Source organism: Euprymna scolopes, chromosome 5, assembly GCF_053919585.1.
Source record: "Euprymna scolopes isolate OS-2025 chromosome 5, ASM5391958v1, whole genome shotgun sequence".
Taxonomy (NCBI): Eukaryota; Metazoa; Mollusca; class Cephalopoda; order Sepiida; family Sepiolidae; genus Euprymna; species Euprymna scolopes.
In genome coordinates, this window is record NC_136486.1 from 135,547,030 (window position 1) to 135,571,175 (window position 24,146).

At 35.0% G+C, this 24,146-nt stretch overlaps 1 protein-coding gene across 2 annotated transcripts in view; it reads right to left on the minus strand.

Moving 5' to 3' along the window:
* Positions 1-18,408: 18,408 nt before the first annotated feature.
* The window catches only part of LOC145276994 (uncharacterized), a 111,262-nt gene continuing 105,524 nt past the window's right edge, over positions 18,409-24,146 (minus strand). For both annotated transcript variants that reach the window (XM_080128571.1, XM_080128572.1), the window contains exon 14: positions 18,409-18,672. In XM_080128571.1, coding sequence (XP_079984697.1) covers positions 18,463-18,672 — 210 coding nt within the window. In that variant the 3' untranslated portion in view covers positions 18,409-18,462. The remainder of the gene's footprint in view (positions 18,673-24,146) is intronic.

Genomic DNA, 24,146 nt, shown 5'->3' on the forward strand with positions numbered 1-24,146 from the left:
CTAGCAAACTATTCAGCCACTTTTGAGTCTAAACATTTGAAATTTTATGTAAAATGTATTCAGACATGCAGCAAGCTTTTTAATCAGTTTTTGAGCGAAAATTTGGCTGCCAAGAGGTCAACGTTGAAAGAGTTGATCTTTGCAGATTTACCAAATTCCGCCGCCAATTTTGGGTCTAAACACTTGAAATTTTAGATGTAGGTTACCTGGACATGAGTCAAACATTTTTTAATATATATATATATATATATATATATATATATATATATATATATATATATATATATATATATGCACATAAAGTTATAAATAGTACATAGGGCTTAAGCAAAACCGGGCTGAACTGCTAGTATTTTTAAAAAGCGAATTAAAAAAACGGCCATTATTTTTCGAACAACTTAATAAGAAGCGGTTTCACAGTACTCAAATGCGATTGGGTATTGGTAATGACCGAATCCTATAAATATACGAAAACTTTAACAGTAATTTTAGAAGATTCCAAATCGGAACAAACTTTGTAGATGGAAGAGAGTGGGTAGTATGTTAATAATCCCGAAACCCTGAATATGATCTCACCGATATGCATTAACTTATCTAGCTAACATCACTGCAAAGAACTTTCATTTCTTCCTTTATGTATCTAAAATAAATCGTTGTGTACCTAAAATAAATCTTTCCAAAAACTTCCAATGCGTGGAACATAATAGAATTGATATGCTTCCTTGCTTACTACAACATTGCCGTCTTCAATTCTGATGCCAACAAATACTTGCGGAGCCGCCTTCTTAAAGAAGAAAATTCTGCCATTCCACAAATCGTTTCCAATCCTCTCATAGTGTTATTCATCATGCAAATGACACTCCCATTAATCTTTTACTTCATGTTCACACACACGCACACGCACACACACACACACACACACACGTTCACATGCTCGCTGAAAGAGCAGGAGAGAATGAATGGCAAATACTTTGACATTCCAGTCGAGAATGCTGCAATTTAAAACACTCAAGTGTTGCTTGTCCTACTCTTGGTTCTGACGTCAATAAATTCAATTCCACCATTCGTTACTCTGCTGCCAAAAATTCAACATCCGAAACTCTGCTGTCTAAACTCTCCACTTCAAAATGCGACTCACTGCCCACAAGACTTGCTTCTTCAACGTCAAATTTAAAATGCCCAGTCTCTCAAAACTCAGGCGTTTTTATTCCTAACCGGAGCCTCTCATTTGCATGTCACGCAACAAACTTGACAAACTCGTAACTATATAAACAGAACTTATTTCTCCTTCTTCTTCATTCTTTCCGGCTGCCCCTGGACAGGTTTGTACTAATTTTTAACTTCTTGTCCTTGATAACATGTCAGACCACATATTCCAAGACCAAATAAGATCCTCTCAGCATGATCAACGCACTGGCTTATACGATGAATGGTGCACCTATTCCAAATAATTTAATCACAAATGCATCATCAACAATCAATTATAGAATCGGGGCTATTTTTTAGTTGGGAATAACCTTGCATCTGTTGGATTGAGGTATAGTTCTGGGTAATCCTATGAGGTCTACTTTCCCAAGTCTCGTCTTTCAAGTGGGGTAAGGTTATTGCTTAAAAGTAAATTCCATGAGCAAAGCTTCTTTATTAGAACTGCACGCCTATGGAATTGTCTTCCGTTTTCCTGCTTTCCAGCTAATTACAATATGGTTGTCTTCAAGTCTAACGTAAACAATTTTTTGATGAGCCGTTCCATATAAGTTAACAAATTTACCAAATTTCCATTACTAACGATTACTTTATTGTCCAATTTCTACTGTACACTCTTTAACCCTTATCCTCGAATGACCTCAAGGCCTTGATAAGTGATGATACTTATGTAAAAAAAAAAAATATCCGTCCATAATGTTGTCAAATTTATCAAGGACCTTGATTCCAGCAAAGCAACGTCATCATAGTGCTAAAAAAAGCTGCAAGAAAGTAAGAACTTGATCCTTTCTCGTGTTATATTGTCTACACAAATTGGATTAATATTTTTCTCGTGGATACGCAGAAAAAAAATGGAATAGATTTCGAATAGGTTAAAGTGTGTCAAGATACTTTGCAACAACAGCAACAATAGCAACAATAGCAACAACAGCAACAATAGCAACAATAGCAACAACAGCAACAATAGCAATCCTAACACAAAGATTTGAAAATTACTTTTTGGAAAACGTTTTATCTAAAACCACAAAATCACCAGGTTCGTTTTTTTTTCAGCCAAAGAAGTTTCAAATTCACTATCCGAATTTAAATACGACCCTGATATTGGTTCAACGTATTCAAAGTATTTTCGCAGGTTTGGAACCATATTAATAAAAAGATGTGATCAATAGTCGAGCGAAAAAAAATCACGCTATTGTTATAAAAGTTAGGAACAGAGAAAAATGCTAAATACGCGAATTTAATCTTTCTGAAAAGAACCGGAGGATATGTCATTTAGTGAAACAATTGAAACGCTGGTGAAAATTTTCTATGAAAGAGACAGTTTGTTCTATACGCGAAATGTTTACATATCGTAAAAAATGAGGACGATGACTTTGTTACGTATGCTGGTATAGTAAACGCACAATTTGAGGCATTTAATGTAACGGAATTATCGAGCGATATATTTAAATGTTTAATTTTTGTCCACGGTTTAACGACACCGAAGGATAAATAAATTAGAACAAGAATTTTTAGTAGTATGAAACAGGACTCAAACGTTGCGCTACAAAAGTAACGGGGTAACACCAGCGTCCAATACATATTAAAACGATGATAAGCAGAATGATGAAAAAAAGATATGACTGATACATACTGTAAGACAAAAGTCGAAACCAAGTAAAGAAAGAAATGATGCAATGCATGTGGTGGTAAAATATGCTTTAATTGTGGGCGTGTAGGCCATAAAAGTTCGCGTTGTCTGACAAAAAAAAGAGGAGTAAAAACAAAGACAAAATCAAAGGTGAACATAGTTTTGTCTAAAACGAAATGAAGGAGGATAAAAGAAGTACGTAAATATAAAATTAAATTATCAGATCATTACTTGATTCCGAGTGTGATATATCGGTAATAAACGAAAAAACTAGAGAAAAGTAGGTTACTATGGTAGGCAAACATAGAGTAGATTGCCGGAGAAGTATCAGGTGCAACATTAAAGTTCAAAAGAGAACTAAATTGTAACAATTGGTTCATAGCAAAAAAACTCATAAATCGAAAGTATGTGTTCTTCCCCATTCACAAAACCTTTTCAGGTTGCATTGTTCAACTTATGGGGATTACCGATTAATTTTTTCTGTAACAAAGTTAGTGTTGATAAAATAAAACGAAACAAGCAGAAAATTTATTACGGATTTGAAAATTGTTTTTATTATTATTATTTTCTCTTTTTTTAGAAAGACTCCGTTTGTGCACAGAAACAGAAGTTCACATTGAATTCAAAGAAAATATTAAACACTAAAGAAAAGTACAATTTTCGACATTAGATGCAATAAATGAGGAATTAGAAAGGTTGAAAAAATTGGCGTAATTTCAAAGTCAATTACTTAGATTGGGTTTCGCCAACAATATATATAAAGTAAAAATCGAAAAGTACGTACTGATTTTTCAACTGGGTTGAATGATTGTTTGAAAGACTATGCATATCCCTTACCATATTCAGAAGATATATTTACTAAATGAAACGGTGGTAGAGTTTTTTTTTTAAGTTAGATTTGTCTAAAGCTTACATTCGGGTTAAAGTCAGTGAATAATGTTCGAAGTACCTGACAATAAACACAAATAAATGAATTTTAATTAATCGTCTTCCTTTTGATTGAAAGCATCTCCAAACCTATTCTAATAACGGAGACAATGTTGGCGAGTTTGGAATACGTAATCCCATATTTGGATGGTATTTTGATTAAAAACGAAAATGAGACGCAACACAAAGCCCATATTAGAGCAACATTTCAAAGATTTGAAGAATATGAATTCAAACTGATATTTGAAAAATGCGAGTTCTTCTTGAAGATAAAATATAGAGTAAAAGAAAAAAACCAGGCCCAGAAATAGCTGAAATTATTAACAATATGGCGGCACCTGATAATGTTGCTAAACTCCGGGCTTTCTTAGGATTAGTATGTTAGTATAGCACAATATCCCAAAAGTATATAAAATAAGAACGCCGTTAAATAATTTGGTAAAAAAGGCGCAAAGTGGATATAATCAGAAGACTAGAACAGGCGTTTAAAAAATTAAGAGACTGTTTCATACCAGACCTATCATTAGCACATTTCGACCCGAAGAAGAAAATTATTGTAGCAGCTAATGCTAGCATTGAGGGACTATGTGCCGTACTATTTCACAAATTTGAGGGTGGATTTACAAAACCAATAAAACATGCCTCGAAAACATCGTTGCCCGTGGAACGAAATTATAGTCAAATGGAAAAAGAAATATTGGCAATAATTTATGCTGGAAAAATGTTTCAGATATTTTTATACGAAAAATAAGTTAAACTTCATACAGACAACAAACTACTGATAACAATTTTTGGTTATGAGGGGCGTGCAATAAGTAATGCCCCTGACCCACTTCCCATAGCAGTAGAGCAACGAAACTTGGCATAGTTATTAGTCTTTCTCTACATAGGAACCACCCAGAGTTATGCATTTCTCCCATCGTTTGATGCAGCTCTGGAGACTGTTTTTTTAGAACACCCCAGGTTGGTTCTCCAACCACGACGTGACTTCAGAAATCAAGGCTGCATCATCTGGGAAACGCTTTCCTTTCAAAACCAACTTCATGGCTGGGAAGAGGTGAAAGTCAGAGGGTGCAAGATCAGGAGAGTAGGGAGGATGGGAAAGGATTTCATAACCACACGCCCGTGCTTCTGATTTGGCGACATGCGAGTTGTGGACCGGAGCGTTGTCCTGCAGGAGGAGGGTACCTTTGCTGATCTTGCCCTACCTCCTGATTTTGATAGCTTCCCTTAATTTCCTCAAAAGTGAAACATAATAGGCTCCTGTAATTGTGGTACCCTTTGCCAGGAAATTTGTCATCACTACTCCATCCTGGTCCCACAAGACTGTGACCATGACCTTGCCCGCGGAGGGCTGCACCCTTGCCTTCTTTGGAGGTGGCGAGTCCAAGTGCTTGGCTTTGGTCTCTGGATCATAGTGATGGACCCAGGTTTCATCCTGTGTAATTAGTCTTTTGAAAAACTTTGACTCATCTTCTTGGAACATCTCCAAATTCATCCTCGAGCACTCGACGCGTTCTCGCTTCTGGAATGGTGTGAGCAACCTGGGAATCCATCTGGCAGACATCTTATGCATATGCTAAATGGTCATGAATGATAGTTTCCACAGACCCTGTACTAATCCTGACATTTTGGGCTATTTGGCGAATAGTAATGCGCCGATCTTCAAAATGGCAGCCTTAACTTGACAGACAGATGCCTAATCAATGGCAGAAGGGGGGCGACTAGATCTGGGAGATGTTTCCACAGACTTCCGGCCATGTTTTAATTCACGATGCCAGCGTTTTACAAGGTCATATGATGGGACATTAACACCATAAGTTTCTTTCATTTCATCAAAAGTTTCCTGTGGTGTGCGTCCTTTCAAATACAAAAGTCGGATCACTGCTCGACATTCAACAGGCTCCATTTCACACCTGACTCAGTTCAAACGCCTGTAAAACAGAAACCACAATTAGTCCAGAGCTGTAATTTGCCACATCACCCGTAGAGATATAAATCATTGCACATGCAAAATTTCAGCTAGATCAGACAACAGAAAGTGGGTCAGGGGCATTACTTATTGCACACCCCTCGTAAAAATAGGGATACCAACACACACGGCAAATGGGGCGTAATTCTACTGAATTATAATTTAAAAATAGAATATGTATTGACAAAACAGATAGGTCACACCGATGGGTTATCAAGATTGATACCTAAATATTTGAAATCATTCCAAGAAACGGTTATAGCGGCGATAAGAGAGGAAGGTGTATTGTCGAGTCTGTTATGTAATCCGATTAACTAACTTCCGGTCATGCTAGTAGATGTGAAAAAAGCAGCGGAGAATGATGATTTCATTAGTAAAATGAAAAAGCAATTCTGGTTAAAGGAGAAAAATAAAAAGAGAAATAGTGTGTCACCTTTTTTCTATGAGTGATCGGGTATTGCTATACGCAGATAGAGTAGTAATGCTGGATTCTTTGCAGAAGATGTATTCAAAGAATTCTATACGGGCCATCCAGGCATTTCACGAATGAAATCGTTAATGAGAGGTTACACGCATTGGTTTAGGATAAACCAGAACATAAAAATGGTTGTGAAACAATGTAAAGGATGTCACCTGACAGCAAGGGATACGCCGGTAAGATTCAGCCATAACCAAAGATGGCAGTTACATGGACTATATCGATTATGCAGAGCCCATAACTTGATCATATTACTTGGTTACAATGAATAGTTTGACACTCTGTCTAGAAATTGTTAAGTGTAGACATCCGACGACAATAAATGCGATAAACGTACTTAACGAAATTTTTTAGTCGTTTTGAACTTAAAATTCTATTCAATAACAATGGAATCCAGTTCAGGGGAATTTAAAGAATGCTACAAATCATTGCTAATTAAGCATGTGACAACGCCAGTTGAGCATGCAAGATCTAATGAAACGGCAAAACAATTTATGGACCCATTCAAACGAGCTCTGAAGCAGAATAAAGGTATGAACGCAAATAAAAGAAGTAATTTTGGGCAGTTTACAGAATCATGCTAAACCCGAATACGACGTCACGATTATCGCCACACAGTTAATGTTCGCGAGAAACATAAATCTTGCATTTAATAAGCTGTTGCATTTTCTGGCGAAGACACCCTCAATAAAAGAAAAATAGGTGACTAAAATCTATAGGCCGGGGGACAAAGTTTTCTTCATAAACTTTAGAGCTGGAGGAATATTTTGGGAAGAGGGAAAAGTAATCAAAAGAAGTAGAAAGGTAAGATATATGACATAAAAAAGGGAAAAGAAATTTTCATGCAGAAAACATTAGACTCAGTTGAGATTCAGACATATTACAAATACCAATGAAAATACTACATGATTCGTTTGAAATTCTTGTCCCGATAAATCAGAATTCTCCTAGGGATGTGTCCCAGAACTCAAGGTCAGAGAACTAGTGGGTCAAAGGTCATCACGGCAATGTTTGAATAATAAAAGACCCAGAAAAAATAGATTATGAAAATATTAAAGCTAAATTTGACGGAAAAAATTAGTTCAAGGGAGGTGATGTAATGAATATAAGTCCATCCGGATCTTTCCTTCTGCATTATTGTGATTGGCTGGTTAAGCCATGAATAAAAACTGGTAAAAACATTTGAAGAGACTTCGAAAGGTACATCACCCTCACGTGAGGAACTTTCACTTCGACTACAACACTCATTCCATATTGTAACATACCAGATTTATTACTCGAACTGAAGCAAGACCACTCAGCTACTTCAAACAATATATTAGGTTGAGAAGAAAGTTCTTGCAGAATTTTTAATTTTGATTTCAAATTATGTATTTGTAAGTAAGTTTTTGTTATAATACCTTTACTTTATATATCTTTTTTACTTTATTATTACATTTTCACTCCAAACAAGACATAGTGCCACTTTGATGTAGGATGCTACTATCAAGGGCAAAAGCTGCAAGGATACTATGAATGGAGTTGAGCAGCAAGATGTCTGTTCACTTACACTTGAACTTCTGCATGTCAGTACAGTTGGGGGAAGCAGAAACCCAGAGAGAAATTCTAAATTCTAGCGGTTCTGGGGAAGAAACTATTAAAGTAGAAGCATTTCTACTGTAGGGATGAGACTTTGCTGCTTGTCGGGGGTATTTACGTCTAGGGGGTGCAAGGGCTTGTAGTTCGTCGGAGCATTCACCACTAAAATATTTGCAAAACAGGCAGAGGGAGACAACATTTCGTCGATGGGACAGAGATTGAAGCTTAGATCACAGTTCAGGACCTATCAGGTTGGCAACTCTCTTTTGAACCCTGTCCAGGAAAGAGACTAATAGCAGATGTACTAGCTCAGATATGACAACAATACTCCATACATGGGCGAATAGTGGTCTTATAGAGGTGCAGGATGCTTTCAGGTGTAATTAACTTTCTAGTGCATAGAGAGAGCTCACATTTTTCGTAGCAGCCGTGGCAATGCCCTCGATTTATCTGTTCCAACTCATGTTCCCTGTGAACATTAGGTCGAGGAGTTTGAAAGAAGTACTTTCAAGTAATGTATCTTTAGCCATAGCTATTTGTGGTTGAGAAGGTTTCTTGTAATTATCAAAGGAAACGAGCTTAGTCTTGGCAGCATTAAACGTTACCATCCATTTTTTACCTACAACTACAGACTGGAAGTCTTCCTCTAAAGTTTCCACCATTGCCTTGGATATGTGTTTATTCATTTTCCCCTCATGCCCATTAAAGAGCGTGGTGTCATCAGCAAATATACCCATCTCAGAGAAAATTTTATCATGGAGGTCATTTATGAATATCAGGAATAATAAAGGTCCAAAGATTGACCTCTGAAGTACATCAACATTTATATCATATTGTTTAGACGTACGACCATCGAGAACAACCTGGATTCTTCTGCTATTTAGGAAGGATTTATGTTAAGCATTAATCCAGTAATACCATAGGATCTGATTTTCATGAGAAGACCATCGTGCCATACACTGTCAAAAGCCTTAGATATATCTAGGGCTACTGCCCTCCCCTACCCTTCCTTATCCAGTGCATGGTATATATGTTCAGAGATTACAGTTAGAATATCTGCAATAGAACAGGCTTGCCTAAATCCATATTGATGGTTGAACATAAATTTAGCATCTGTAAGGTGGTGGACTAGAGCTTGATTAATTATAGAGTCAAATATTTTGGCAAAAAAAGTGAAGGCTGATGAGGCGATAATTTAATGGGTCAGTTCTTTTGCCAGAATTCTTGTAAACTGGTACCACATAAGCAGTGTTCCAGCAATCAGAAAAGCATGATTTGTTAGGGTACCTGTTGAAGGGTTTGGAGAGAATTGAATAACCTCAGTAGAACATTTTTTTAATAGTACAGCCGATGAGATAAGGTCCACATGCTTTTGAGGTGTTTAGGTTTTTTATGATATCATGCACTTGAGAAGGGGTGATTTTAAGATCATCTAGTGTGGTTTTAGTCCACAAAAAAAAATCAGGGAATGAATGGTTTACTAGGACGAATGTACAGTTTAGGCAAACTAACGGACAAGCATGTTAGCTTTCTCTGTTGTCATACAATCAACCACATGATCATTTGGATAATGAGGGAATTGTTGATTGTCCATTATTTATTACACTGTTGTAGATTTTTCTGAATTTCTGCATTTCAATGTATTTTTTGGTGGTTTCGGTATATTCTCTCTTAATTATCACTACTTATTTCTTACAATTACTTTAGCTTCTGTAAACTTTTGTCTGTTTATAATGGACTTATGCCTGATAAATTTGTGGTATGTATACTGCTTCTCAGCAATGGCAGCTGTGCAAGTCTAAGTAAACCATTGGGAAGAGTGGGGTTTGCTATAAAATTTTCGCATGGGAACATGTGCTTCAATTACTGCTTAGAACCATTCAGTGGTCTCATCTGCACAGTGTTCCACAGGAAGAGAAAAGATATTTACCCATGGGGCATCTCTGATGTCATCTCTAATGGCATCGCAGTCAGCCTTATTTTAGTACCTTGTCGTATTGAGCAATGGCTCTTCAACTTGGTGCCGAGAGTTTAGACTCTCGACCCCAAGTTGAAGAGCCATGTCTATCATTATCACAGCATAATCAGCATTCCCAAGTGGCAAGATGTGTTTGTTACATAATCCTCAGGAACTGTTGTCAGATCCAGAAATGAGGCTGGTCCTAACAGACTGGGAGTCGGGTCGAGAATGTTACTGTCTGTGTCAAGGAATGGGATATAGAAAAGTTATGGATGATGCTACCAGCTGTGTCTGTGTAGTTAGAGAAGCCAAACCAATTGTTGTGGTGGGCGTTAAAGTCATCAAATGCATGTATTTGGGCACTAGTGTCAAGGGAGAGTGCTACATCTATGCTGTCAGAGGCATGATTGATTAGGGTATAGTCCTGAGTTGAGGGAGAGCGATAAAGAAAATATAGGTAGGTAACGCTATGTTGTAAAGTTAATTTAAAGCACATGAAGACCTTGTCATCTGATTTTAATGAGCGTTTTCCGTTCTATCTAACCGTTTAAATTACAATCGTTTTAAAACAATTGTTTTCTTTTCAGATGCTGAATACAAGATGGAAAAAAAGCAAATTTGCACAATTTTCATATTTCAATTCAAGCTAGGATGAAAAGCTGCTGAAACTGCTCGTTATACCAATGAAGTGTTTGGCCCAGGAACCACTACTGAACTCACACCACAATGCCGGTTTAAGAAATTTTGTGGTGGCGATGAGTCTTGCAGATGATGAGTGTAGTGGTTGGCTATCGAGCAATTAAGAGCCTTAGTCAAAGCCAATCCATGCACAACTATTTGAGATCTTGCTTCTGAATTAGATGTTATGTATATGACGATTTCCAAAAAAGTGAGAGATTAGAAAGACAAAAAAACGATAAATGGATGCCTCATAAATTGAATGACAATCAAAAGAAACATCTTTATGAAGTGTTATCTTCCCTTCTAGTATGCAACAAGAACAACCCGTTTCTTGACTGGGTTGTGATGAAAAGTGGATGAAAAGTGGATGCTTCACAAGAACTGGTAACACTCAGTTCAGAGGTTAAACACCGACAAAACTCCACGACACTTCCCGAAGAGTTGCACCAAAAGAAGGTCATGCTGATTATTTGGTGGAGTGCGACTGGTCTTATCTATTACACTTTTTTGAATGCAGGTGAAACCATTATGGCGAAAAATTACTGTCAATAAATGGATGAAATGCATCAGAAACTTTGACAACAACACTCAGCATTAGTCAACACAAAAGTCCCAATTCTCTTCCATGACAATGCCTCGCCACACGATGCAAAACCGACTTTGCAGAAGTTGAATGAATTGGGTTACAAAACTCTGCCTCATCGGCCATACTCTCCAGATTTCTCACCTACCGACTACTATTTTTTCAAGCATCGTGACAAAATTCTGTGTAAGAATGCTTCAAAAACCTAAGCCTTCAGCGACTTCATCGGCACAAGAATGCAAAGTTTGTACATTGCTGGCATAAATATGTTGGCAAAAATGTGTTGATTCTGATGGTGCTTATTTCGATCATTAAATATTTGTTTGAGCCGAGATATGCTCATCTGAATTTAAAAAATCCACAAGAATTTTCTTGTCAAACTGATACATATCTTTTTTACGGGATTATATCACTTTGTATTACAATCGATTAGTTTTGGAAAATATATCACTTTATTTTTACTCTGCTATATCTTCATCATAAAATGGACATCTATATTATTTTTCTCTTTGTCTGTCTGTCCATTTATCTATCCAGTACATTTTTTGTAGAAAACGACTGATTTGATCTGACTTAAATTTTGTACGGACCTTTATTATGATAAGGTGCAGTGGATGATGTATTATAGTATACTATATGCACAGTTAAGGATTAATAGAGATTAATGGTAATTGGAATTTAATGCAACAATTAGCACAAATTTAACCATATATAACCATTAATTTGGCATGAAGCCCTTATAATTCAACATACTATAAATTTTGCTTCTTTTTAACGGGGAAGAAATCTAATTTATTTCATAACCGCTTTTTACAAAACATGTATTGGAAGACTTAGAATTGATTGACCAATTCGATTCAGTATATTGGCAAAGCAAGAAACATGAACTCCAATCTATGACCTTACATTCATTAACGATTATCTTTGAGTGACCTTTGGACCTTGATAAGTGGTGACTCCCAAGTAAAAAAAGAAAAGAAACATTTAAAAACATTATATGAGAGAAGCAAGAAGTTATGTACAGAGATAACAACCCAAAGATCAATGGCCACGATGCATCTAACGCTGCCTTGAACTGTTAGAGTCTGCAAACTGATGATGGCTTCCAGTTTCTTGTACCAACAGTGATCCCAATTGAAGAAGACTTCTAGCACCTAAGACGAAATCATCTCTAGCACATCTTCTGTTAGTTTCAATGAAGATTTCGGTCATTGTTCTTACAAGAGTTTCCAATTCACGTTGGCTTATTATTTTGGCATAAACCTGTTACTTTTGCGGCTTGAAACGATTTTTACTGGTTGAAAATTCTTTGAGTTAACATGTTCCTGTGAAAACTTACATGCTTTTGGGAGTGAAGAGGAAAGCAAAATCCAACAAAGTAGGGAAAGAAAGAGTGTAACAATTAGAGTCATTTGCATAATTTCATAATTCTGTCAGCACACTATCATGCAGCACATCATATTTGCCACACCTGACATGTGCTAGGAGTTTTCGGTTAAAGTGAAGCTGATTTGCACAGAACCAGCCTCACTCTCATCCCAACAGCCTGATCCAGCAGCAGGACAGGGTCAACACGACTTCTTTCTGAAGATATCCTGCTTAATCAACTTCTTGATTTCAGGAGAGTGAGACACTAAAATCATGGATAATAGCGATGCCTTTCTTGTTTCCCTAACTTTGCAAACTTCTTTGATACAGTGAATCATATACTTCAGTTCTACAAGCTTCAAACCGATAGCAATCAGCCAAAAGTAGTGAGACGGATCGAAGCCTTTCTTTGTTGATCATATCTTTTGAGTGCAAGTCAAAGTCTTCCTCCCTTTGTAAAGTGGCATGACCGTTACTTTTTGTGTTGCTATAGTTCAAACCTCTCTCTGACCCCCCTACGCTGTCTAGTACCGTTTCAAAGGAACAAACACAAAAATAAATTGGAAAGAAATAAAAATCTGACTCATCACCTTTTCTTAGCACAAATGCAATGGTTTTATTCGTGGTTATTCCAAAACAATGCATTTCATTATATTTCCAAAGTCTTTTCACACACATTTTTGTTTTTTAAAGTATCTGTCTCCTCGCCATCTCACACCAGCCTGGCCAGCACTTTTATTTCCACACAGCCATCTTGCCTGGGATGCCCTTCACTTATCTCTCGACCATATGGAGTATTTTTTTTTTCTCTCCTTTTATTGATGTACACCCTTATTAAATCAATGAATAAATCTATATATACAGGGTGGTCGCTAGAAAAGCGGGAAATTTGTCAAACAACGATCTATTTTTATAAAGAATAATTTTTACAAAGTTTTTCAAAGACAAATGTTATATTATACTCATAGATACTCGGAATGTCATCCGTGTACTTCACTGCAGCGTCTTAACCTAGAAAACCAACAAAAGAACCAATCAAAAAATAGCAAGCACATTTTATTCATGATCTAAGCTGACCATCAAATTTCCCGCTTTTCTAGCAACCACCCTGTATAACTATATAGTTTTTATACCTTTGTTTACTCTCTTTCGTTTTCTCTCTCTTAGCCAGTGAGAATTCAACTACAGAAGAAATGTCTGCCAGCTCTTCCCAAGGAACAGCAATATGGTTGGCTGATGTAGTAAAACGGGCACTCTCTCTCTCTCTCTCTCTCTCTCTCTCTCTCTCTCTCTCTCTCTCCTATGCATAAGGGGGTGGAGGAAGAGTAGGAGGAGGGTTTTTGAGAAAAAATATGTTGGTATGGCCATGTTGAAACAAGGGATGAGAGTTTTGTGCTCCATAATAGGAGAATTTAGAGTAAGATTTCGAGTACAAAAAAAAAAAAATGTCAAAAATGACACTAGGCAGAAGTTGAAAATAACATGATTTTAACCAGAGCAGACATATGGTGGCTCTCTTCAAGGAGTGGCAGCACACAAAGATAGCTGATGTAGTGAGACAGACTATCTCTCTATCTCTCTCTTTTTCTGACGTATACAAGTTGTCTTGCTGGTGCTTTCTATCTTTAAATATAACTAGCATGGATACCCAACGTTGCCCAGGTAGAGAGAGAGAGAGATGGTATATTAAGGATATTGAGTAACCCCCAGAAAAAAAAAATGAATCAAAACAACTTTTGTTTCAATCAAAATAGCAGCGAGTGCCTGTGAGACCGCAAAAATAAAACAAAAAAAAAATTAGCCGCAATAGGTAGGCTCGAACCTGTAACATTTAAGAGGAAAGGGAGATGAAAAAAGCTAACGTGCTAGCTGTCATGATCACAGTGACTTATGACATTACAACGGGTTGAAATATCATTTTTTTAACATACATTCAGATTGCTAGGCATATGGATGGCGAGAATGTCAACACAAAAAGTGACCCCTTCTTGCAAGAAACAGCCCAGTTCATCCAAACAGAATTAATCTTTTTGGCCAATTTTTACATATTTTTCGTCCAGGAGATTGATCTTTCCAACGATACCAATTTTGTCATGGTCTGATGTGTCTCTCAAAAGTTTTAGCCAGACATACAAACATACACACACGCATACAAACTAACACCCATTTTCCTAGCAAAAGTACCCGTCATTGACTGGGCTCAAAAACAGTCTTCAGAAAATGGATTTATGAAAGTACTAGGGGGGGGGTACCCGGCATTGCCCGGGTGTTTGTGTCGGGGGGAAGGGGGGGGGGTTAAAATAAATAAAAACAAAAGTTTTGGTAGGTAAGTGTGAGGATCAAACCCGAACCCTTGAGGCAAAGTTGAAAATTAAAGTATGGAGAAAAACGTGCGACGTAAACCACTGGGCCACCATGAAATACTAACGGAAACACGTTTGAATTTATTTAATTATTTAGCATTGGCAGGTGCACTTTTTAATGACTTAATGAGGTCGACTTTGACTGCGGGGTAGTATTTTATTTAGTGTGGGAACGCTTTTTTATTATTTTCCCATAACAAGGGGATTGTCCAAATTGAATAGCAATTGTCTGATATAAGGAAAAATTTCCACATTGATCAAAGCTGATTGCTTTCGGACGTTTCCGGCGATTGCGACCGGAAAAATACCGCCATAATTAGTGTTGCTTTTATTATACAAAAAAGCCTAATCCACATGCGCCGAGCGAAAAATGTTGAATATTTATCTTTTCAAAGTCGAGCAAATTAAATAGACAGGCGACCTCCGTAGTTAACTCGTAGATATTATGATTTATATGTGATATAAAAAGTTTTAAGAAGTTGTGAGCTGACCGACCACTTCTCAGAAAAAAGCCTTTCTTGGACATACACAAAAAGCGAACATACATACATACATACACATATTTTCGCTTTTATATATATAGATAAACCACTTATAAAAAAAAAACAGTTCATAAAAAGAGTTCATAAAATAGTTCATAATGACTACAATAAAGACACATGTAAAGAATTTTGCACACTCACACACACTAATTGAAATACATCACTTGGGTCAGCAGAAGTAGAACCGGTCCAGTGCACAAGTGAAGGTAAAGAAAAACATAATAAAAAGTAAACATTTTCTCACACTTGAGTCTTTTCTTTATCTCTACATGTATAGAGTATTGTTGTCATATTTGGGCTGATGAATCTCTATCACATTTGAAGGTTTTTGATAACATGAAAGAACATATTTGTAATTTTCTTTTCTGCAACCTCTCTCTCACAGATGTGATGTTGCTAGTCTCAGTCTTTTCTATAAATATCATTATGGCATGTGTTCTTCAGAATTGTCTGATCTACTTCCATGCTTCTTTTGTTTTAGGATCCTTCTACCGCTCCAATAGATATCTCACTCCTGATGCAATTCTCTAACTATATAAAAGCCAGGAATGGCCAACGATGGAGTACTATTGCCACACCTGGGCAGAAGCTACAAGAAGCAGCTTATTCTGCCTTCACAGAATTCAAATTAGACTTTTTAGCTTAGTGGGTGATGCCCTTTTCTCTTCCCTGCAACCTCTTTCCCGCAGGAGAGACGTTGCGAGCCTGTCTCTGCTTTAATGCTATTTTCATGGCAAGTGCTCATCTGAACTTCAATCTATGGCCCCCACCCCTTGCCAAACTTTCACAAAAAACACATATCTAGCCAAAAACACTATCAATAATTTCCCACACTCTTTATCTGTGCCTAAACCTAAATGTAGATTCCATGAACAAAGCTTCTTTCTTAGAACTGCACGTCAGTGGAATTCTCTTCCGTTTGCATACTTTCCAGTTGACTACAATCTGATTGTCTTCAAGTCCAATGTTTACAAGTTCTTGATGAGCCATCCCCCCAAGTAATCCAATTTACCAAATTTTCACTACTTATGATTACTACGTTATAATCCCATTGACTAATGTATACCCATTAACCTTAAGTGGCCTTCGGACCTTGATAAGTGGTGACTCTTTTGTGAAAATAAAAAAGAAGCTCGTTTGACTCATTGGTCTTCGTTTGATACAAAATTGCAATACGGCTTCCTACTCAAATCATTTCTTTCCAAGAACAGTAGGCTTGTGCAACTTTTTTTCTGACTGTTTTCCTCCTACCTATAACCTTTGTCTCTTCAGGACTAAGGTCAGTAGGTATCTTCTGTCTTTTCAGTAATCATCTTTCATTCTTAGAAGTTCCTTACATCAAATGGCTTCCCGCTTTGTTTTCCATAAAACTAAAATAGGGACAGATTTGAGAGAAAGAGAGACAAATAAAGACCTGATTAGAGACAGGGTACTTTGGAAGTCAACGTTTCAAAGTAAAACAAACATTAAACCAAATATGACAATGAAACATTATCACAAAAACTGTTTTCAAATCTGATCACAAATAAAAGTTTATAAATACAAGAAAAAAAACATTTGCAGGTGCTTTTTTTTTTTTTCTTTATAATATTTTTCGTATATACAAACTGTACAAAGAAATGTTGGTTCAATCTTAAAAGAGGTAGGCAGTTGTTCTTTCGTTTAATAAACTTCAATTCTAGCTATAATTTACTTTCAAATTGACAATGTAAGGTTCTTAATTCCCTTTTGAATTTCGCAGCCACAAAAACATTACTGTACTGATCATATTTTATATATTATATAAACAGCAGACGTCTGTTTATGTACATATGTCTCTATAACTCACTGAAACTAAAAAATATAAGTCAAAATTCTGTAGAGTTGGTATTTTCTTTATCAGCATTGTCCTGGATCTATAATATCTAAAATTTAGAAAAAAACTGATTAATTCCTTGGCATAGAAATGGCAAATAATTTGTTTGGAAGAAAAGAGGACGTCTCCAATATCATTGCACTTTCATTAAAGTTCTATTTATACATGTGTGCAGCTTTTCCCCTTCTATGCGGCATTGTACGGCATAATCACGTTGACATACCGGTTCTCATAAGATCACCGAAGGTAAGCAACATTGAGCCTGGTTAGTACCAGATGGGTGACTATTTGGAAATTCTAGGCACTGTATGTGCTCTCCGCTTATCTCGGCATTTGTTTCTAGTCGTCTTGTACACTTCACTTGCCACTAGTATGTAACAATGTCGACTCAGGAGAGGTGTGGTTGAAGATTGCGCACCTCCTGCCAATAAGATCTTCACGCGCAAGCACCTCTTCGTGGGTAATCATAGTCTGTCAAAGACTGAGGGAAACCTAGCATCTCTTTCCCTTCTAAGCACTGAAAATTAATAAAAAAAAGTTAATTTCAAATATTTTACTAATGATTCTAACAATTAGTTCAGTTGGTAGAATGAAAGGCTGCAGACCTGAATGCTTTAGTTTCAATTCCAGCTAATAGCGACTCCTTCATTTTTATATGTTTTAGGAATTTAAAAGTAACCAGAAACAAATCTAAGAACTTTTAAACGAACCAAGCTAAAATCCCCATTTTTTCTGCAGTTTACTGATCGTGCCGAAATAATCTCTGATATAAAGGACAAGCGTAGCCATACTCTGAAGGCTTCCTTAATTTCACATATCTTTAAACACAGTCACCAGGGATAAATAACTTTTTTGTCCTTGTGTTGGTATTGCCCACGATCCATAATCTATTGTGCTCAATATCCTGCATAGAGCAGGTAGAACCCAAACGTGAGATTAGATAAAAAAAATTCAAAAAAATTTCTCTTCTAGGTACATTGGTTTTAGTATTGCTTTGGCGCCACAAATGTTACGCACCCTATTTAATATCTTCTATCTTGTCCTTTTTTTAATGGGCCAAGGCAATGCTGGGTGGCCCTGCTAGTCTATAATAATATTAAAAAATGTCTAAAAATTTGTTCTTCACAACTTTTAAATTACTTTAAAGTAATAAAATTGACAGATCAAAAGTAATTTTGAAAAAAAAGTTTATCAAATTAAAACGAAATATTCTTCAACAATGCCGCCATGTAAAATTGAACCAAAATGTCACCAAATTCTTGCAGTCATTTTTCACTTGAAGTACATTTTTTTTTGCTTTATTTATTGTAAAAAACATAATTTCAGGATGGGTTTAACGTCTGCCCTTTGACCCACAGATTGTGTCTTTTGGAAGGTTTCACTTCAGAAATATCTTCATCTTTTTGGCGGTCAATGTTGTTAAATCTTCTTTTTGTATTCAGCCAGTTTTTCTCCTTGCGTGACAATGGCGTTGTAGTTGCACCACAGGAACCTAAGCCAGCAGATGGATCCATACGTACAAAGGCAGATATCTGATGACAAAAAATAAAATTCATTAACATTGCTCAAATAGTTTCATGTTAATCAAAAAAAGTAAAATACATAAACAGATCAAAGCCATCAATCAAAGGTTCAATATATATTAGGTTCAGATTAGGAGATGAAATGATGAACTAATCAATCGACTGACAAAGATGCCTCAACAATTATCAACAATGTTTGGTTGTCCTTTATTACACACGCCCAGACCACGACTGATTTATAAAGAAAATTGTGTTTTCTCTTCTAAATTTGCATTGTTTTATTTCTTTTATACTTGCAAACCATTGCTCATACATTTGGCAATCGTTAAGATGACATGGAAAGAATGAGAACAGAAGAGATGAGGATGAACAAACAGCATTGGGGTCAGCAATTATTGCGAGGCGCAGCATGATCTTACAAATGCATATAAACATCATATTTTCCAAACGGTACAAAACAATTTCATTGAGACTTGTTCTGTATGATAAATAGGATTCATTCCTTTCTTATTCCTACAGCTATCATGGTGGCCACAGTGATTAGTGCATTATATATTAGGAGTTACTGGAAGTCCAGGATTTAAGTCATGTGATCAGCAGAACAGTTGTATATATCCACACTGATGATTATTGGTAAAGATGAAATATATATGTGGATATGAAAATAATATTTATTAAAAAAATTTATAATATATAGGTGTGTATAGATGTATGGACGTATGTATGTATGTAGACAAAACTTCAAGAGCTACAATTCTTACCATCCTCATGTGTGCTTGTGAAACTTGGACTGTATATAGACAACATGCCAAAAAATTAAACCATTTCCACATGACCTACTTCCATAGACTGTGGAAAATCAAGTTGCAAAACAAAATATCAGACACAGAGGTTTTAGCCTGGTCAAACCTCCCATCAGTACATACCATGTTGCAGCAGTGTCAAGTTCGTTGGGCAGGGCATATATACTGCATGTCAGTTTTAAAGCTGCCAAAACAGCTCCTTTAAAGAAAAAAGAACCACAGGAAGACAGCAGGAATGGTTCAAGGACACTCTGAATGTTTTCCCTCAAACAGTTAAGTTTGTATTTTAACTTGTGAGAAAAACTAACCCAAGACAGATGTGCTGCAAGCCACTAAGGGGCTACAATTACTGAATCCACATGCATTGAAAAACGTGAAAAGAAACATACTAATAGAAAAGCCAGATCAGTCAACCTACTACAGAATTATTGCACAGATGTCCGAGATGTAAATACTTCAGAGCTCCGAATTACAAGTTTTGATCTTAAATTTCAGTCACTTAAATCTAAACAACTTATTCGCTTCCATCGTTGGTTAAGTGTCATTTTTTTTTGACATTCTCAGCAACTGCAAGTGGATTTTTATATTCCTTTAAGCTACATTGTATTTCTTTTTCAATCATATTGTTTTTTACTCTGCAATTTTGGCTGACTATTTGTTTAAAAAAAACAAAACAAACAAAACAAACTTTACCATTGAGTGAGTCTTCATGCATTCTGGACTTTCAATATTCAGTTTGCTTTTCCCCATTTTCACATGTTTTAACGGACATGGACATTCTTTTTTCGGAAGTTTATAACTATCATAAAGTGGTGTTTCATTTAACGCTATAACCAGCAAATTTTAGCTCAGCTATACTAATAATTTGCTAATATCTTTCTTTTCTCTGAAGAGAAGAATAGCATTCTTTGAAACTCCACGGAATAAGGATTTTTGGAAAATTGTTTTTGGAGTATTCTGTTGAACAATAAATTTCCTTGTAAATTTTAATTCACAGTCTTGAAATTTTCCTTATGACAAGCTCTACTCTTTATTGTGTTTGTAATGAGCTTTTTTATTTTATTTTTTTATTTGGTTGGGATTACTATATAAATATTAATATTTATTAAGTTTGAAGTTTACAACTGCTTTTATCAGGTAAACTTTTCATTCGTATTGCCTTGATTGATATATATATATATATATATATATATATATATATATATATATATATATATATATATATATATACTAGCAAGGTGACCCGACATTGGCTGGGATTGAACGATGATCAACGAATGTTTCACACTCCTATATTTTTATTGTCATCGAAGTCCATGAAATCGCCCATTTTTCAATCAAATCGATTGATTGCCTGCTCTAGTTAGGGATCCATCACACTGAAGCAGGAGGAAGCTTCACATACCTATTCATAGTGACTTAATCCACAATACATTGAAGTTTACACTGCATTGTAGAGAATTTACTGTTGATTTTATAAAATCATTTATATATATATATATATATATATATTAAGTAAAGTGATTTTCAATTTAAAAATTTAAAAAAAAATTTTTAAATTTAAAAATCAAATTTTAATTAAATTAAAAATCAGTTTCATAAGAAGGAACAACAACAAAGTCAATTATCTGTACGATCGTTTCGGAAATCCGTGCTTTTTATTTGTGGTATACATGAAGTTATGTAGAACAATTATATATAGTTTTTTTGGTAAGCACGGTCTCCTCATCAGCAAATTTAGGAGGATTTTTATTGAATTTAAAAGACACCATAAATAAACCTAGCATTAAAAGTAAGGCAGATGAATCTGAAAAAATTGAAATAAAAGGTTTGGATTTAAAATTTATAAGAAAAATTAATATAGGTTATAGATAGAAATGAGTAGAAAAAATATATATTTTTTGAATTTATATAATAAATTTGATTTAAAAATATATAGAGATAGTTACCTTTTAGTTTTTCTTTTTTTGAAATCAGGAACTGTGTTTAAAGTAGTCATTTAGATGTTTGCTATAGCTTTTTATTTTATTGAATGATGAATTTTAAAAGGGTGACGCTCGTGCAGTAAATTGTTTCCGTTAGCGTATTTTGATTTAAAGACGCTACAGTTAATATATATAGAGAGAATATTTATTTTGCAAGTTTTTAAGGGGAGATAATTGTCATGTATTATTGACTTTATTTATTATTTGATTTATAGGTCTAAGGGAGGTAATTGGTCTAACTTAATTTATTTAAAAAAAAAAAAAATTGTAATCTATTTTTACTAATGAGTAATTTTTAATGATTTAAGGTGGTTTATATTCATTAAATTTAAACCAACGTTTATGATTACATGTCAGAAGCTCGTGTCTTGAATTTACTAGTTTGGTTGTATTTTTTATATCTTCATATTTTAAAATTTTTAGGGTTTCTTTTGTACATAGTGCACAAAATTTATCTCCTGGTTTATATGATTTGCAAGTCTCAATTATTTGCCATTTTAAGTTGAAAGAAATATTGCTATTTTTTAGTTGCCAAATATAGTTGGATAGAGTAGTTTGGTTTGATAGAGAGTTATTTTTAAAAGAATGTTTGTGCGTTGAAATTCTATGTTTTATTGGGCCAGATGTGGAACCAATATATATTACCTCTTGATTATTGTGATTATTTTCCGTTAGGTCTATTGTTGGATTATTATGTGGTGGGTTGATTAGTAATTGATCGGTAGATTGATTTAAGTCGGTGTTATTATTTAATCTGGTAGTTGAGTTATGGCTGTTAATAGGTTCTTGTAAATTTGGAGTTTTTGATACTGTGCAGCTATAGATAACATTTTTAATTTTACATGAGCCTTGTAGGGGACATTTATTTTTTCTTCTACAGTTACAGTCCGATGGATTTTGTATAGTTGTATTTTGTAGTTTATTAATTTTCTTATTATTAGAGCTAATTATTTTCTGATGAAGGTTAGGCTCTTTAGCTCTTTAGACTATTATTCTAATCTCCTTTAAATCATATATATATATATATATATATATATATATATATATATATATATATATATAACGGCTTGAATTTAAGTTTAAAATGAAAAATTCAAGTATCATGGTGCAATTGTGCTTTAAACAGAAATATTCATTTCAAACATGCCCCTGTCATATCAAAGAACCTCCTGTTGGACTTTTCAACTTGTGTAATACTCAATCTGCATAAATTAAAATATCATGTTTAAACGTATTGTACGACCGAGCAATGCATGGTGCCCAGCTAGTTTCCAATTAAAAAGGCCAATCTCCTCTTATTTTGGTGTTGAACAGTGTTAATATTGTCAAAAGGGATGTATATGCTTGTTATTAAATGTTTTTAAATACCCAAATTAATCTTCGAAATATAAATATACTTTTGGTTCCATGTTTCCTGATTCCCCATATCAATTATGTGCCAAATAGTTTAAAGCCATTTGTGCTGATAATAAAACTGGTTTTATCTATATTTTCTGTATACAACCAGCTTTTGAAGGTATAAACTATAACTTATGAGTATCCTCAAGAGATAAATAAACTGCAGAATTAAAAATACGAGCATAAATTAATGATTTCCCACTGGTCAAGTCAAACACACTATAACATAGAGTAAGATCAACTGATTGGTCAGAATAAAAAAAATGTACTAATAATTAAAATTAAAGTTTGGTGAAAATCTGTTCAAAGTATCTAAATTTAATCAAGCAACACTGAGTGGCCAATCAAATTATTGTATCAAGCACACTAAAGCCAAAAGGTGCATGACAAGTTATGAACAGTATGTAAATCAAGCTAACACATCTGAGAAAACTAGCCCCAACTAGTAACTAAAAACACAAAACCACCCAAGCAAAGTCTAGCTAAACTAATGGTAATAAATAAAGCTTGTCACAATATTATTCATACATTTTGAAGAAATCTTTAGTTTTCGATACCGAGAGTCAGTAAACATAGCAAACATTTAGTCTCGACTGTAAGTGTTTTAACTTTCTATTTTTTTTAAATTTATTCAAGTCCATCAAAACTTTTTCTTTTTGTATAAAAAGAATGTTTCAAGTGAGGAGGATTTTTTTGTATAAAAAGTGAAGATGTTTTTGTATAGAAAAGTGAAGATTTTTTTTGTATAATAATATTTAAAAAAAGTAATGTTCAACTTCGTTCAAAAGTATAAATCATATTTTGATTTTATATAAGTGAAGGATTGCAATGGGAGTGAGATACCTTCTGGAGTGACAGAATGATCCAACACCAAACAATGCCAGCTGCAATCTGTAAAGCGTAGCCAAGCCAGCAAGCTTAGAAATAAGATGATCTCTGTTGTCATGGGCATTGAATGTTACTTTTAAGTATCAGCTCTAGAATGGGCAAAAGATAAAATCACCAATTTCTTTTTAACCAATTGCAATGCAAAAAAAAAAAAAAAATACTCACTTCAAAATTTTATGTGCACTTTAAAACCAAACACCAAGTATTTTCTTTCTTTTTTGGTTTTCTTTCACAGTTGACGCATATGACAACAGTATTCATGAAATAACTTTCACGCAAGCAACACAAAATACTCTATGAACAAAAACAGAGTACACACACTCACCGCTGTCTAGCAATTTCATAATGGTTCAATGAATTGCCAAGCGTCAGTTAATAGCCAACTCTTGAAGGTGTATAATCTGTAATT